Here is a 17745-nt window from a genome sequence, read left to right as displayed (position 1 = left end):
ATATATATATATATATATATAAAAGACTATTGTTATAAGATGCTTGAAGGTCCCTTCTTTGGTACTTGTAAATGAAATGATGCCTTTGCTTTGCAAGCTTGGGCTCCAAGCTCGCCAAATTTAGGTTTCTCAATACATGACACAGGTGCAAACTACAAAGTATGATTCAATTCAAACATCTCCAATTCGCTTTTACGTACATATTCCTTTTCATAAAACTGTTTTTTGTTTTGCTTTATCCAATTACAAAATTTCCAGGTTTTTTAAATAATCATTTATCACCTCATAACTTCTTTTCCTGTATTGATTTTCATAAACTTACTTCACTTCTCTTTTTTTAAGAAAATATCCCGTCTACATGTATTAAATACAAGGGTTGACATCCTCTCAAATACTGGAGTATTGAGTGTTGAGCAAAAATTATAACAAATGTTGAAAACAAATTTTTAAGGTTTCAGATTGTTGGAAAGTAAGTCTTATATCGCCTACTTCATTATCTCGAGAATTGTTTAAATACATGTTGGGCTACTCTTCTCATTACCAATTGGTTTTGAGATGGAAACTTAACACAATTTCTACTTATTTTTATTTAAATAATTAAAATAAAATAAAATAATCTTATTTTTTCTCATTTTTCAAGTACCAAATAGGATTCCAATTCTAAAATACAAAGTGAATAGCTTGCAATGTTATTTATACGTAGTCAAGAGAAATATTAGAGATGTGATTGGACATGTAACAATTTTTTCTATCATCAAGGGGACTATCATATTTTACAATTGTATTTGCATTAAAAAACTCCTTGAAATTTCTCTTACATATGAACTAGAGATCTATTTTAAATGTTTGCCCCACTTCTATGAGCTCACCCTCAAATAGAAGTTTATCTTGTAAAAACTATTTGCTTCTTATCATAGATATAGGCATTTGTAAAATGAAAGGCTATAGGAAATAAATAAATAACGTTTTTTATTATATAATAGTAAACAATATTATTGAGGCCTAAAGAGCTTATCCAAGATCATATCTATCTACTTTTTATTAGGTTTCTTTTCCATTAAGTTTCATCTTTTTTCACCTTCCAAGTTCATTTGCATTTTAACATTTTGATTATTTTTAAAATAATAAATTGTAGTGAGTTATAGCAACTTCATTTTGGAGTTCCTCTTTTTTATTGACCCGAAACCTATGTAGTACTTGTATCCTTAGATCTTATCCAAGTCTTAATATCAAAATACATAAACCTTGAATGTTTCTCACAGCCAACCTCCAACTCCTTGAATAAATTAAGATAACAAATACTTATAAAATATAAAAAATTAGAAAAAAAATCAGATAAATGGGAAAATTTGCATTTGAAAAATTCGTGAAATTTTTAAAAAGTGGAAGGAGTGAAAATCTTCAAAATGAAATAAATAAAAAAATAGGACAATAAATTAACATTGATGTGTCATGATTCCTTATGTTCTTGATTGATCTGTGTCATATGAAGGTCCACAGCATAACTACTACTTATGCTCAATCTTCATTATAATATACCTCTTGAAAGCAAGGGATGGAGATTGAATGGAACAAAATTGAAAAATATAGCATGTACCTTTAAAGGAAAATTTTAGATATGGTTAAAATCACAAACAATCATTTTGGTGTCTCAAAAAATTTTAGATATGGATTTTCCATAGGGAATACTTTTTTGCCATAAAGTCAAACTCCATGTGTGAAAATATCTCTTGATGACTGGAAATTAGAATTCTCTCAACCTTCTCCCCTCAAATACTCTACCAAGATTGTACTAGTGCTATTTTGTAGTAGTGTATGCATGCTTCAAACACCAAATACTACATCTTAAAAGAGAGTCAAGAACTTCCTTCATCTTTTGATGAAGACAAAGAGGAATTTCACTTATTAATTGTTTTTTCTAGGTAACAATACTATTTCTACAATTAATAAGCAGATCAAGTGAAATGTACATTTTATTCTAATTTTTAATTAATAATGATAGTCATATAATATGTTCACCTGTTTCCCCACTTTGCATGAAGTTCCATGATCAAGAGTTGCTCCTCTGGTGTAATATTCCCTCTTCTAACATCAGGACGGAGATAGTTCAGCCACCGGAGCCGGCAACTCTTTCCGGTGCGTTTAAGACCTTAAAAAGTGACGATGGATCATTAATTATCACCCTAGTTAGGGTTTATGGTGGAATATGAACAAAAAGAGAGAGATATATATTTAATTACCAGCAGATTTGGCTAAGGAGTTCCATACACCTTCACCATGATTTGTTATATAGTTGATCAAGATCAAATCTTCTTCCATGGTCCATGGCCCCTTCCTCACTTCAGGATCTTGAGATGAGTTGTAGGGTCTTTTGTTCATTATTTTTAATGATGAGAGAGAGAGAGAGGAAGAAAGAGAGAGACAGAAATCATAATGGAAGTTGGGGGGGGTTTAAATAGAGAGACTAAGATGAATTTTTTAATTGTATATGAAAGTATTTTATTAGTGATAACAAAAGTTTTTTACGTACCTAACTATGTTTATCATATGAACATGCATGCATGACTAAAATAACTGATATATGTTGCATGCCACCATTTTTTGTTTATATCGATAAACCATATTTTAGAAACTAATATGCCTATATATGTACTAAGTTATGAAGGCACATGCGTGTGATTTGACAGAGATCATCTCTAATACTAGATTCATATTTTGACATGTGACACAAAAAGATTAAGGCCCAATTTTTTAAATAAATAAATTAAAACTTATAAATTTATTTCTCCCATCACATTTCACTGAAAAGGATATCATTTTCATAAAATTAGATATAATACATGATGTTTGTCATAAAATAAATAAAAGAATTTCACAAGTATTGTAGTATATATGAAGGGTGTCCCCAAATTAATTTGGTACAAATCGATTACTTTCGAAATGTAACTGTTATCAATGCAAGTTTTATTTACAATTGTATTTGAGAGTCAATTTAATTGATAACAATTACGTTTCAAAAGTTATAACATACTAATATTATACTAACATTTCCAGATCATAAACAAATTGATATTGAATGTCTGAGTTATGTATTTAATAACCTCTTCATTAAAAAAAATTCCTATTTTTTTTTCTAAAAATGTAAAATATTAATTAATAGATAAAGTCTCAATCATATTATTTTTATTTATATAATGTTATTTTATTAAATTTCAACCATTCATTGTTATAATTAATAACTTTTTATGTGATGTGTTATTAAAATACATCCAATTATATATACAAAAAATGAAAAATATAATAAAATATTATATTGGTCCTCCAAAAATATGATGATCATTGATTAAATTTGTCTAAAAATGAGTATTAAGTATCCTAATGTTGTGACCACCACATAGTTTGATTTTCCCCCCCGAATAAAACACTATATTAAAAACCGTATAAGGATATTCAACTCATAAGCAAAGATAGAAGAAGGACTAGACGCTAAACACTTAATACAAAAGATGAATATACCAATCAACAAAACTAAAATGATTCATATCCATCAAGTGGTGTAAAATTAAGTCTAGGAAAATTTTGAATGCCCATCAATTAAGTTCTAAAAAACTATCACATGTATGTTATTAATTGGTTAAATTGTGTGTTCCTTTGGGTCGAACACAAGTCGCATAAATAGTCTCATACAAACCTGTGTAATCTTAATCAATTTTCACAATAGAGGTTACTTTGCCAACATATTATATCAATCAATTCAAAAATAATTACCAGACAAACGGAAAAAAATATGAGTCCATTATAAAAAATATAATCTTAGAATTAAAACCTTGAGATTTGATATCTTTTATGATTAACAAATCTAATCCCACAATATAATTCCAAATCAAAAAGATATAATACATATATCAACCCATAAAAATGGATGCAATCTTAATCAAATGCATAATAGATCCGGAATGAAGAAAGAAATACAAATGCAAATCATTATTGAAATTCAAAATCCAATATGATCATACATATCTTAAAACATACATGTAGCACTATATATATACACTTTTACACTCTAGCATAATAAAGTATACATAATTTTAATTTTAAGCATTAACCATAACCATTATATATATATATTAACTTTAATAAGTAATTTTAGACATCACAACAATCTCAAGCGGGAAGCAATTCCATATATATATATATATATTAATTCACAATATATATAAGATCATGAATTCTAGATTGTATATGTATAAAATAGAAACATACATCTTTGCACATATATATCTTATACATATACTTCAACAAATTTCAAAATTGTAAAGTGACAAAAGTCAATGTCCAACAATAAGATATTAGTGCACATAATATACATATTGCATAACATAGTCATAAAATAAAAGTTAATGTAATATTCATGCACAAATCTAAATATATATTTCAACACATGTTGCAATGATTCATAATACAAATTACTCATAATTCAAATAAGCGGAATCATATAAAAGTTATTATCATTATTCATAAATACCCAATTTTCATAACCAATAGCGGAAGCATAAAATCCCCAAATTTACAAAATTAGGGTTTATAAAAAATTGGGAAAAAACATCTTTAATGGAGAACCATAAAATTTAAAACCTAAAGCTCTGATACCACTTGTTAGATATTTCCTAATGAATAGTGAAATATCAATCCTAGGATCTTGAATATCATGATTCTCACACATAATATAAAACAAGGATACAAAGTCATACCTGAATCCATGTTCTTTGATCTACTCCTTTGATATACGTTTCGAGAGAGTTTTGGTATGATGGTCTTCCTCGAGCAAATCCTTAATTCATTTTGGGACCTTCGTTTTCTCTCTGATTGGGAGAGGTGAAAACTATTTGTGATTGAAAGTGCAAAGCGTCAAGGATTGCATTAGTAATGTTTTGATGAAGACAAGGAGTTAATTAAAGCTTGAAGATGACTCAACAATCAACATGTCTAGGGTTCAAGTGGTGACTTATTAGACTTATGTTATAATTTTTTATTATCTTTTTAGAAGTCTAAGATGTTTGTCATAGATATTGAGTCTAGGTTAGGTAAACTTAGGTGTGAGTCTCACAAGACTTAATAAAGTAACTAATCCACTAAAATGAGATATCATCTAGTTTATTATATGTTCATGCATATCATACATGTTATATGTGCATATTAGGCATAATATAATTGTTAAAACATGTATAGGAGTTAAGCATAACATATGAGTATTTTGCCTTTTGAATCACGTGTTGTGTTTTAACATATTGGTTAATCGATTGACGTGGTGACTTAATCGATTAAATCAACTGTTTTCTGTTTTAATCATGTTACACTGGTTAGTCGATTAAACTCATGGCTTAATCGATTAACGTGTCTGTTTTCTACTGTTTCAACTGCATAACTGAAAAAACCATTTTTAGAGGCAAAATCTATTTTGTATAAATTCTGCCAAATTGCAGAAATGGCTAAGAGTGAAAAACACAGAGAAAAGAGAATTGATCATCATTGTTAGAAACTATTAGAGAGTGTTGCATTAGGAGAAAGACTAGATCATGCTAAGGCTTTAGTTTTCACATTCATATTGCATGTTTCTTTGAAAAGCTTTCTTGCATCATTCTTGTGTTTCTTGGAAAGAAAAGGAGATAGTTTTTTATGATTTCATAATTTCAGAAACCTCATGCATGTACATTCATATTAGACTAGAAAGTCTTGTGAGTTCTTGCTTAGGTTTTAGTCTTTGATCTTTATTATAATATCCGAGTATTAAGCACTCATTCATAACTCAAAGCATTGTTATTCAAGAATTGGGAAAATCCTAGCTGCGGTTAGGTAAGGTGTTCTTCACAAAGACTTCGAGGTCTTGGGATAAAGAGCGATACCTTGGCTAGGGTCGAATTACGGTAAGTAAGGTTTTCTTGGAGGCGGTTTTGGGAAAGGTTTTCTTGGAGGCGGTTTTGGAAAGGTCAAAGCAAGAGTTACGAAGTTCTTTGGGTTCCAAGAAAGGAGCGTTCGAGTCTTGTAATTGGAAGCGTATATGTAATGTATATTGTGTTCTATAGTGAAAAAGGAAAATTTCCAAGATCAGAGGGGAAAACTGGATGTAGTTTTGCAGTGGACAACAAAACAAACGAGGATAAAATCTTTGCGCAATCTTTTCTATCCCTTTCTCTTTTTTATTTCAAGATGTTTTAATTCGAGTTTGAAGATGATATTTTGCATGCTTATATCTTGCTATGTCCTTGTTAATATTGCATAAAAATATCTAATGTATATCTGCATGTGTGTTGGTTAATAACTGTGCAAGTTGTTGATTTGATCATTTTGTTTCTGTTTTGATTTAATCGATTAAGCCCACTGGTTAATCAATTAACTGAGCATTTTTCAGCAAGTGTGTAAAAACCAAAAAGTGGAACTTGAGCTCCACCACACATATTCAACCCCCCTTCTAGGTGTATTCTGCCACTGATACCTAACATTGATTTGGTGTCTTGGGGACCATATTCATTTCTTATGTGTTAACTTATAGGGTTCTCATTATCCCTTATGGGTCAACCATTTAGGTATCCACTCATTAAGCATATATTCGTATCAGTTTCAGAAGTCTTATAGGTTATGAGTAATTAGATCATTTGTTTAGTAATTCAAAATAAGTAGCTGATATAATTGTATTAAATATACAATGCACACCTTAATTAGAAATTATGAATTCCTAACATATGCCGCATGTCAAAACCAAATTAGTGATTGAAAGGTTCCGACTAATGATTGTCTAGTCAGCTAATGATGATCTCGTCGAGTAGCACCATCAACACAGAAAACAAACGACAACCGACCAATTGTAGCACACACGTGATGTTGATGAAGTTTGTGAATATTGAATTTTATGTGGTCTAAAAAGCCCAAAAATATTTTTAAAATATAATATAAATATATTTTATAATTAAATAATTAAAAACAAGAGTAAAAGATATATATATGAGATCTTCATTTCAAAAACAATAATAATTTCATATTTCAATTTTCCATTATTTTTAAAATAAATAATAATATATAAATAAAAATGTTTTGAATAGATTAACGAGCACTTAATTAACTCAAAAATGGTGAGTTACAATTTTAAATTAATTATCCCAAATTTTAATTATTTTCTAATAATAAATAAGTAAAAATATTTTGAATGGACTAATATGTACTTAATTGACTCAATAATGTTTAGATATCATTTCAAATTATTTTTCTAGAATGGAGGTATTTAATTTAAAAAAAAAAGATGTTTAATTCCGTCCAACTTTCATTTTTTAATAATAAAATAAATAATTAAAAAATGCAGTTTAGTCACTTTTGTGACATTCAAAATAATTATTTTTACTAATTTCTTGATAATGTGATAATTTTTTTGGGATTTTATAAAGTTGTGAATATATTTTTGCCCAGAAAGAGAAATTCATCTCCCTATAAATAATTTATTAAGCAATTTTGCGGTGGGCAAATTTAATTGCGAAATTGAGCAAAACTAATTGCGAAATTCAACAATTAGTCTCTACCTCGGATACACCAAGTGACCAACCTGCGCCAAGCAAAAGATGGAGATGCGCTCAGAGCAAGATGGTGTGCTGAAAGGTTGAGCTTGGCTAGGCAAAGTGATGTGCTCAGTATAAGGCAGTGCGCTAAGAGTGGACATCAATTTTCAGACACTATTTAAAGGGTTTAACTTGGTTTATAAAATACACTTCAGACAATACACTTGTAATACATTATATTCCTAGTTTTTAGGCGAGTTTAGCTCCCTTAGAGGTGTGGAAGCAATGTATAAGCACTAGAGGAGCTAGTCCATGCTCATTGGAGTGGTAATTCATCATCCACGAGTTGTATTCTCTTACTTTTGCTTGCATTTAGTTACCATGAGTAGCTAATTTCTTTATTATTGGGATTAAATATAGTATGAGTTTGATGTATACATATTGATTCAAATGTATGCTAATTCATTATTTCTTATTCTTTTAAGTTGTGTATGTAGTTAATGTTTACTTTGAGCTCGATCATCTTATTGTTTGAATCAGTATTGTGAGAACCAGACCGTACTAGGTGATCCGATCGGTTTGACCAGTGATCAGAAATAAAAATGATTCTGGTTTTTAGTCTTAACCGAATGAGAGTTTGACCACTGTGAACCGGGAAAATTCTAGTTCGACCAAGGTAAACCTGGTTAAACCGGAAAACCTGGGAAGTAAATCAGACGATTTACTTAAAATTTAAAAAACAAACACTACTCTAATATTTTGTTTTACTTCGGTCTAAAAAAATATAAAAGATGTTATTCCAATATAATCTATACTATATATTAAGTCATACCGTATAAGAGAGAGAATTGGGTGAGACTAGGACACTTGATTGAGTTGTAAGAGAGAGAATGATATATGGTTGTGGTGAGAATTGGGCTGTAATTTTTGTTGAAGTGTAGGCCCAAAAGTTATGTGGGCTTAATTACTTTCCCGTAATAATTCTGATTATGATTCTGAGAAATGAGAAGAATAAAAATATCTCCATGTCTTGTCTGTGTTATAAATAATAATCACACTCTTCATTTCTTTCTCATTCTCGGAAGCGCGTGCCGTTCTGCCTTCCTCCGATTCTCTCTCTTAACCCTAACTCAGGTACCAAAACATTTCATTCTCTTCTTCTTCTTCTTCTTCTTCTTCTTCACTTTTTGTGATTTCAACTATTTCATTTCATGCATTGCTTCTACGCTTACATACTCCCTCATCTCCGGATGTTCAAATTTTAGGGTTTACTTTTCATTCAATCTATAACTTCTAATTATCATTTCAACCATGCAACAATTCGCATTAGATTTCGGGTTTTTGTTTTTTAGGGTTTCTTTCATTTCCAGAGAAATCGATTGCTAAGTGGTATTAGATTGGGGTTTGTGAACATGATTTGAGAAATCTCTGAGATCGTTTCCTGTTTAGATTGGCGGAGATTTTCATTTTCGACAGTTTGATTCATTCATTATTTCTAGGTCTGTGGATGAATTTGTGCTTTTGCTTGATTTACGTGATAATACATGTTAAGCTGGGGCTATCAACTAAGTAAATTAAATATTGTTAAGTTGAGGATACGAACATTGCGAAAAAACACACCTCAAAAGCTAGCCATTGTGTTTGGATAAACCCCACACTGGAATCCTATATTTCCAATTTGTAATAGGATCCTAGAAGACAAATGAAATGTAACTGCAGTTTTATTATCTCCATGACTTGTATGGTGAAATGGTGAATGGTGACTCAATGCAAGTTTTTCTATGTTTGGGCATGTTATGGCTGATTTTTTATATTCTTATTATGTGATGTGGTTAGAATTATATTATTGGTTCGCTTGGGATGGCTGCCACAGCAACTGCTTCAGTGGGTCCACGTTATGCACCAGCTGACCCGACACTTCCCAAGCCATGGCGGGGTCTTGTGGATGGTAAGACTGGGTATCTTTACTTTTGGAATCCTGAAACCAATGTCACCCAATATGAGAGGCCTTCAAGCTCAGCTGCCCCACCAAAGTCATCCTCAGTGTCTAGTTCTGTCCAGGTTCAACAACAATCATCTCTAGGTATGCATCGTGGTCGCAGTCCAGATTTGAATGATAGGTATGATAGAAATGGCAGCAGAGAGTCTAATGCTGAAGCTGGATCACGGAACCATCAGGTTTGTAGTTGACTTTCATTAATTGACAATTTGCATTACCTATGGCCATGCACACTTTCTCAATAGGCAGTTATCTGAAATATTATAATTTCTACCTATTAGTTGTGGTTTGGTACGCAGTAGCAACCATTTTTAGGATAATCTGGAATTCATTTTTCAATCACTAGTTTTGTTATCCCTGTCATCAATGATGGAAATCGAAGGGAGTTGGGTGAATCTTGTTTGTATTTAACTAAATTACGAAAATATAAAAAGAAAAATACGATTCTAATGGATAGTAATTCATTTTTTGACTAATAATAAATAACAATAAATTTTAAAGATTGAAACTTATTAAAAAATCTGATACTTAATGTGCATAACAAAGGAAGTAAAGTAATTATGCTACTTTTATAATTTATAGTGCACTTTTACAATTTTATTATGTTCAGAATACATCTTCAATTATTTTAATAATTGATCATGGACCTTCTAAGTTATGAATCATGATACATTTGACTCAAAATTTGAATAACATGCTTTCCAATTTGCATTTCAACTTCCGATTTGATAGCCATGCTTTTGAGCATTGCATTTTCTTGGAAATCTAGAATATGAAATTAACGCATCATCTTGCTAGAAAAAAAATCAGTTTTTCAAAATCAATTGTACATTGTTTTCAATCCTATTTTTTCCATTCACTTATCTTGACCTTCATTTTGTATTAGAGTTCCAAAGGTGGAGGTTTTAGTTCTCATAATGGGATGCAAGATTCTGGAAATGGTAGTTCTTCTATCAAAGATCCTGTGGCATTCGATGCTGGACCTGAATTATCTCCTGAGGCTTATCGCCGTCGCCATGAAATAACTGTTTCTGTGAGTGTACATTATAATTTTATGTAAATAATTATGCATGCCATGTAGTTGACCTCACCTAGTGAGATTAAGGCTTGATTATTTTTGTAATTATACCACGCCGTATGATTATAGATTCTACATTTGTGCTATTAAGGCTTGATTATCTACGCAGTACACTTTGGTGACACATATTTTTGTTACATTTTTAAGAAAGATTTGGAAAATGTGTCCAGAATCCAGATGATTTAATAGCATGTCATCTTTTGGGTCCTTTGTTGAGTTCTTTTCATATTTTTACTAGGGGGATAAAGTGCCTCCACCTATTATATCATTTGGATCGAGTGGCTTACCATCTGAGATTCTAAAAGAGGTACCAGCATCTACACTCTTTTCTCCTTTCTTGTCTTTCTAATTTATGGTACTTAGGAGGAAAAACTTTCTGTGGTATCTGACCCATGTTTCTGACAAACTCTGATTCCTGAAGCTCCAGTTGATAAGTTTCAGGCTCATCATAATTTTGTTCTTTTGCCATTTTACTTTTTTGTCATAGGTGCGATATTTGCTCCCAAGGAGGAGCTAATGTCGTACATTGTGGTGCCCTCTTTTCTGGGGCTTTCATTTAGTTCGGAGTGCCCTTTATGGTGTGGACCAAGTTTGTGGAAGGGCTTTCCGAATCATCGAAGTTTGTGGTTGGAACTGCTGCTGGTCATGATTCAGTCTGCCGCTTGGTCTGTGCGGAAGAAGAGGCCTCCTCATGCTCTATCTGTGGTTTGCATATGGAGGGTGATGCTTCTTCCAGCATTAGTCACACCTCTATAAGTACCAAAGAAAACCAATCTCCTGGATTTTTTTGGAACGACTTTCCGAATCATCGAAGTTCCACTAGTCATGATTCAGTCTGCCACTTTCTCTGTATGGAAGAAGAGGCCTCCTCATGCTCTTGCTTGCATCAGCAAGCGTTGGTGGCTTGCATATGGAGGGTGATGCTTCTTCCGTCAGCCACTTCTCTATTATTACCAAAACACAACCAATCTCCTGGATTTTCCTTTTTTATAGGTACAAAGTGCTGGATTCTCAGCCCCAACTCCAATTCAGGCACAATCATGGCCTATTGCTCTTCAAAGTAGAGATATAGTCGCCATTGCTAAGACTGGTTCAGGGAAAACTTTGGGGTATTTAATCCCATCATTTATGCACATCAAGCGTGTTTCTAATAATTCCAGATTAGGCCCCACTGTATTGGTACTGTCTCCAACGAGGGAGCTGGCCACACAAATCCAAGATGAAGCTGTGAAGTTTGGGAAATCATCGAGATTTTCTTGTGTGGTGAGTAACTGTTCTTGTTTTTACGAATGTATGATTATTTTAACTATTTATTTTATGTCTTGTTTCTATCCATCAGCATGGGCATCATGAGAAAATGTTGTTGCACTCGTTATTGCTTAAAGCATTGTTCTTCATTGGGTTCAATGTTGTAACAGCTTCCTTATATATTTGTCTCTACTTTTATGTTCTACCAATTTTTATGAGATATTTCCGTAGGCGTACATATAAAATGCTTATGGGCTTGGTAATCCATGAGTTAAAGTCCGTTGGAAATATACTGCTGCAGCTTAGCTTCACAGGTGGGCTTGTTGCCACTTTTTAGTAATTTTTTTCTTGTTTTTGGCTAGTGTTTGTATGGAGGGGCACCAAAGGGTCCACAATTGAGAGACATTGATCGTGGAGCAGATATTGTGGTAGCCACTCCTGGTCGGTTGAATGATATTCTTGAGATGAGGAGAATTAGTCTTCAACAGGTCTCTTACCTTGTGCTCGATGAGGCAGACAGGATGCTGGACATGGGTTTTGAGCCTCAGATTAGGAAGATTGTGAATGAGGTTCCTGCTCATAGGCAAACTCTCATGTATACTGCAACATGGCCTAAGGAAGTTAGGAAAATTGCAGCTGATTTTATGGTCAATCCAGTCCAGGTCAACATTGGCAATGTAGATGAGCTTGTTGCTAACAAATCCATTACTCAGGTATGATATCTACTGATGCTATATTTGGGTGCAGTGCGGTTTCTGCTCATCTTTGTTTTCGTTGTATAGTGTTATTGATGTGTGGGGTTTGATATTTACTGTGTGATTGATAAATGCTGTGCTATTATTATAACAGCATGTTGAAGTATTGTCATCAATGGAGAAACAGAGACGACTGGAAGCTATTATACGGACCCAGGATCCAGGATCAAAAATAATTATTTTTTGTTCTACCAAGAAAATGTGTGATCAACTTGCTCGTAATCTCTCACGTCAGTATGGAGCTACTGCTATTCATGGGGATAAATCCCAGGGTGAGAGGGACCATGTGTTGAGTCAATTTCGAACTGGGAAGACCCCTGTGCTTGTAGCCACAGATGTTGCAGCTCGAGGACTGGATGTTAAAGATATTAGGTTAACTATTTGCATTTTACTACCTTATTATATTTGTGGCAGATGTACTGTACACACTGTAGTTGTATGCTTTCTTTGTATATCTGTTTACTGGGTTGATGTGTGAGCTTGTCTGGAAAAGTAACCATAAGTATTTTGCAGGGTGGTTGTCAACTATGACTTCCCTACAGGAGTGGAAGATTATGTTCATAGGATTGGAAGGACAGGGAGGGCTGGAGCCACTGGTTTAGCTTACACTTTCTTCGGGGACCAGGATGCTAAACATGCTTCAGATCTCATCAAAGTTTTGGAAGGTGCAAATCAGCGAGTCCCTCCAGAACTCCGTGATATGTCATCGCGGGGTGGTGGGATGAACAGATCCAGAAGATGGGGTTCTGGTGGCTCTGGATATGGTGGAAGGAGCAATGACACAGGATATGGTGGGAGAGGTAGTGATTCAAGTTTTGGAGGTAGGGGTAGTGATTCAGGATATGGTGGGAGAGGTGGTGACTCGAATTATGGAGGGAGAGGTGGGTGGTCTGCTTCTGCAGGCAGTGGTGGAGGCCGTGGTTTTGATTCTGACTCACAGAGGTTAGTTTAGTTTTATTACAGTTTCAAATTTTCCTTTTTATTAAGTAATTTTTTTCTTTTTAGCCTTTTTATGTCAGAAAATTTAGGTTTTGTGAAGTTTTTAATATTCCATTCATGTTCTTTTGTAAGTAATGGTCACAAACATGTTGTGTCGTAGGAATGATCGTGGTCGAAGCCCTGACAAGGTATCTAGTTGGAGTGATCGCTTCAAAAACCGTGATCGCAGTCGTAGTCCTGACAGGAATGCACCACCTCAGAATTCCAAAATCAGCTTTCACCAAGCAATGATGGAACGTAGTGGAGGAGATGGTGATCGCAGCAAGAGCTTTATCTCACCATCCTCTCCCGGTTTTGGCAGATCCACTGGCGATGGAAGAAATGGTGGATCTAATTCCAAGTACAATGGAGAAGAAGAGGAAGGGATGATTCGTGATGAAGAAGGCACGATATAGCTCAAGATAAAGGGCATATATCAAAATGGGTAGTAGGGTTTTGGCTGTTCCATTCAGACAATTTCTTGTTAGGATTATTTTGGTCTACTTTTGCAAATGGAATAGCATTGTTACTTGTGAACAATGGCAACTTAGTATTTAGTAGTGAAGTTTCATGGTAAGTGTATATTTTTGAGGGGCTGATGATGATGATGAACCATGTAATGAATATTATGATTTTTTTGTTGTTATTTTGGTCAAACCTTCCTCATGTAGAGCCAGGTTCATTGATTCCCCGAACAATCAGAACACACGTTTTACCTATATGGATCTGGTAGTAGTTTGTGTTTGTAATCTGTGAAATGGTGTTATATAACTCTTTCTAGATTAATATCCATTTGGAGATTATTGCAACCTGTGCTGGTGTGTGTTTAGAAAGGCTGTAAAGAAGCTATTTCCTACAGTAAACCATTGCAACTTATGACTTGATGATACAAACTTCGTTAGTTCCTCCAACAAAGTCATTTATTGGAAGGATATAATCATGGGTGTGATTGTGTGAAGTTTAAATTTTTAGGAGATACAAAGTCATTTGCTGAAACTTTTGTTAGGTGTAATGTCCAATGCATCATCTAGAGGCTTCTTTTTGAGGAATATTTATTTTATGATATGAGATTCTTTTGGTAGAACAGCCACTTGATGAATCTTTTTAAGATTGAAGACTACATATTATATTGAATACTGCATTGAATAACATTGAAGAGTAGTATATACTATAGCACTATAGTGAAGTTGCAATATTATCACAAAGTTCAAAGAAAAAAGGAAAGCTATCTTATATGCTTTTTTGTTGTGTCATGTTTCCCTTCGCTTATGATACTTGCTGGTCTCGCAGCATTCCTACAAGTATACTAAATTGTGCATTGTCCTCTTGATTTTTGTGTACACTTAAGAATATAGGAGTAGAAGAAGAAGAATGTGTTGATGTATTCCAAAGTGAAAAGTAACCTCATAAGAGTAAGACATGGAAGTTTGCAACATTCAAGCTCTGAATGTGACTCATCTCTACACGGCCAATGTGAATAAACAAGCACCAATTCTATTCAATTTGGTTGAGGGCTAGTAGGTATTTGTTAACATGCTTATTGTTAATGCCATTGTTGCATATATCCATGTTACAGTCTCTAACAACGAATGATTCATCAAAAACAAATTCATATTTCCCCCACCTACATTTTTTTCACATCAAAACTATTTTATACCATCCCAAAATAGCATCTCATTATCAATGGTTAAATAATAGGTGTCAACCTTTTCAAACTTATCAAAAGCTACTACTCAGACCAATGCAGGAGTCTCTTGGAGCTTTCTCTTCAAATTATGAGCCACAGCATCAATAAATTCCTCAGTGTTCAAGTAATATTCCCTTGATACCCTGCACACAATGCACAATAACAAAGGAAAAAAAGAAAGATTAAATATGTACACACACATTAGATTTTCATGAAAATGTTAAATGAAAGATTGCAACTATCTGAATATTCAAGATCCATGTGTTTCATAAAAAATGAGGAAAGAAAGAGAAGCACTTACTTAGGTCCGTGAATGAGAAGTGCAAGATCTTTGGTCATCTTTCCAGACTCCACTGTCTCAACACATGCAGCCTCCAACTTATGTGTGAAATCCCTTAGTTTTTCATTATTATCCAGCTTGGCCCTAGTACAAAATAGCACACACATATCAAGAAAAAACAGAACAAGGTGAAAAAATGAAAGATAAATAAACCAGTTCATAAAAGAAACACCACTGCATATCAAAATGGCATCCAAGACACCAAAAAACAATGCCATAACAAAGATAATTACTCAGTTATCACCAAACACACTCATAATTGGAAATACTTAGACCCTCCTCATTCATATGTATAGAACATTTCTGAAATAGCATAAAGTGGGGTCACTATTCTGTTGGGGGAAAAGCTTAACTGAAAAGTGGAAGGCCACATAAATTTACAAGTTCTTTGTATAAGCACTAAAGAGAGATTACAATTATGAGCGTCTTTGTTTATACTTTTGAACAAAACAAGGTACTTTTAAAACATGAAATTAAAAATATCCAATTATGAGTGTGTTTGGATAAAAATTAAAAACAAAATTATAATTTAGAAATAAATCAGTTTATATGCGCTTTTAACCAAATGCGGAGATGAAGAAAAATCACCTGTGATAGAAGAGAGAGAAACATCTCATAAAACACGAAGTTGGCTTTAAAAATTGTGTACAGAATAATCCCCTACTTAATTTTAGAATCTCTTATATTGCAAACATCCAAACAACTTAAATCACTTTTTGAAGTGATTTTTTAATTGTACCCAACACAAGATGACTTCTGCTTTTCATACAATTCTTTTCAAAAATTACTTTTTTGCTATCTCAAAACCGATTTTAAAGTTGAACCAAATACACCATATATTCATTTACTACAATTTCAAACTTCAGCAAAAAAATCCATAGTGTCCATCCACCAAAATACATGGAATTGCTGATTATGAAAGGAAAAGTTCATGAAGAACATCAAAATGCACATGAATTTGCAAGTTTTTCAATCAATCAACAAAGTACCTATGTTCCAGTCCTCGCGTCCATGCAAATATGGAAGCAATACTGTTTGTACTAGTTTCCTGCCCCTTTTGATGAAGCCGAAAATGTCGAGTTACGGTTCCATGAGCTGCCTCAGCTTCTAATGTCTTACCATCAGAAGATAACTACAAAATAGTGGTTGTAAATAAAGTTTGACATCCAATAACCAAAATAGGCATACTAATGATGATATACTAATACATACCAGCACAGAAGTCATGAGACCCAATGAGCCAAATCCTGCACACAAGAATACACTTCAAGAAACTTGATTTGAAAGATAATTCCAAGCATCTCAGAATTATTTATGACATCAAAGTTCACAAAGCTCTCTTTCCCATTTCTTAAGTACATTCAGAATAGAAAAAGAAAATTGACAACCACACAGAACAGACAAATACTCACATGGTTATGACTTGTGAGAATTCCAAGATTTAAGTAACAAATAATCAGAAAAATAATGAATTAATCTCTTACATGGATCTAATCAGAATTGTTATGCAAGGTCACTGGTTAATCAACCAAATACTGCTTGTTGACATTATATATAATATATATATATATATAATATATATATATATATATGTATATAAATGTTGGCAGAATATATATTTTCAACAGTTTAACTAGGGTTTTGATTTGGATCTTATGACAATGTAAACTCTTTTTTCTCAAGGTTTCGAGTGATGAATATTGATAAAACGGATAGAAATTGAAATTAGATACAAATTTTAGTGTTAATATCAGAATATGCTTCATAACTCATAAGTAATATTTCAGCATCCATCTTTGTGAATAATGAGATCTCCATGTTCAACCTTTTTACAGTGATTCCGCAGCTATGTTGTCTGAGAAAATGGGAGATGGGTTGCTCATCAGAAAAACCATTTTTTTTATACCCGAACCTAAATGTTGATCTTGAAATTGAACTTAGCCTTAGATTTGATGACTAATCCGACCTCAAGCATCGACCGAACTAATTTTTAAACTCAAACTTAATCATTATTAGATTAAATATAATGTATATATTTTTTAAATAGTCATTTCATCATTATTTATTGTTATGAATATATAATTTGATATATGAAATAATATATATATATATATAT

At 32.9% G+C, this 17745-nt stretch overlaps 3 protein-coding genes across 5 annotated transcripts in view; 1 reads left to right on the top strand and 2 right to left on the bottom strand.

Annotated features, from left to right (window-relative positions):
- The window catches only part of LOC109353721 (myb-related protein 340-like), a 3928-nt gene extending 1429 nt beyond the window's left edge, over window positions 1–2499 (bottom strand). Inside the window, exons 1-2 of the mRNA XM_019596081.1 lie at window positions 2241–2499; window positions 2020–2149 (exon numbers count right to left, since the gene is read on the bottom strand). Of these exons, the coding sequence (XP_019451626.1) occupies window positions 2020–2149; window positions 2241–2379 (269 nt within the window). The 5' untranslated portion in view covers window positions 2380–2499. The remainder of the gene's footprint in view (window positions 1–2019; window positions 2150–2240) is intronic.
- On the top strand, window positions 8589–14413 carry LOC109354669 (DEAD-box ATP-dependent RNA helicase 46-like). 3 transcript variants are annotated; one of them, XM_019597324.1, is made up of 10 exons: window positions 8589–8678; window positions 9381–9722; window positions 10430–10576; window positions 10860–10928; window positions 11615–11884; window positions 12232–12582; window positions 12719–12996; window positions 13138–13566; window positions 13724–13877; window positions 13935–14413. In XM_019597324.1, exons 2-10 carry the CDS (start codon window positions 9405–9407, stop codon window positions 14016–14018), a joined length of 2100 nt encoding a protein of 699 aa, XP_019452869.1. In that variant the 5' UTR covers window positions 8589–8678; window positions 9381–9404; the 3' UTR covers window positions 14019–14413. The 3 variants fall into 3 exon arrangements, with proteins under 3 accessions (XP_019452869.1, XP_019452867.1, XP_019452868.1); XM_019597322.1 differs by having other exon boundaries at window positions 13724–14413; XM_019597323.1 differs by having other exon boundaries at window positions 8659–8674; window positions 9378–9722; window positions 13724–14413.
- The window catches only part of LOC109354670 (isocitrate dehydrogenase [NADP]-like), a 5878-nt gene continuing 3209 nt past the window's right edge, over window positions 15077–17745 (bottom strand). The window contains exons 12-15 of the mRNA XM_019597325.1: window positions 16842–16876; window positions 16619–16761; window positions 15591–15713; window positions 15077–15432 (exon numbers count right to left, since the gene is read on the bottom strand). Of these exons, the coding sequence (XP_019452870.1) occupies window positions 15336–15432; window positions 15591–15713; window positions 16619–16761; window positions 16842–16876 (398 nt within the window). The 3' untranslated portion in view covers window positions 15077–15335. The remainder of the gene's footprint in view (window positions 15433–15590; window positions 15714–16618; window positions 16762–16841; window positions 16877–17745) is intronic.

This window comes from Lupinus angustifolius, chromosome LG08, assembly GCF_001865875.1.
Source record: "Lupinus angustifolius cultivar Tanjil chromosome LG08, LupAngTanjil_v1.0, whole genome shotgun sequence".
Lineage (NCBI taxonomy): Eukaryota > Viridiplantae > Streptophyta > Magnoliopsida > Fabales > Fabaceae > Lupinus > Lupinus angustifolius.
This window is presented reverse-complemented; position numbering and strand designations above follow the sequence as displayed.

Excerpts from the sequence above, each read along its gene's own strand:
- LOC109354669 (XM_019597322.1), top strand. The coding sequence starts at position 9,405 with ATGGCTGCCACAGCAACTGCTTCAGTGGGTCCACGTTATGCACCAGCT. Across the intron at positions 9,723-10,429 it reads CTGGATCACGGAACCATCAG|AGTTCCAAAGGTGGAGGTTT; the intron begins GTTTGTAGTTGA and ends ATTTTGTATTAG. Across the intron at positions 10,577-10,859 it reads GCCATGAAATAACTGTTTCT|GGGGATAAAGTGCCTCCACC; the intron begins GTGAGTGTACAT and ends TATTTTTACTAG.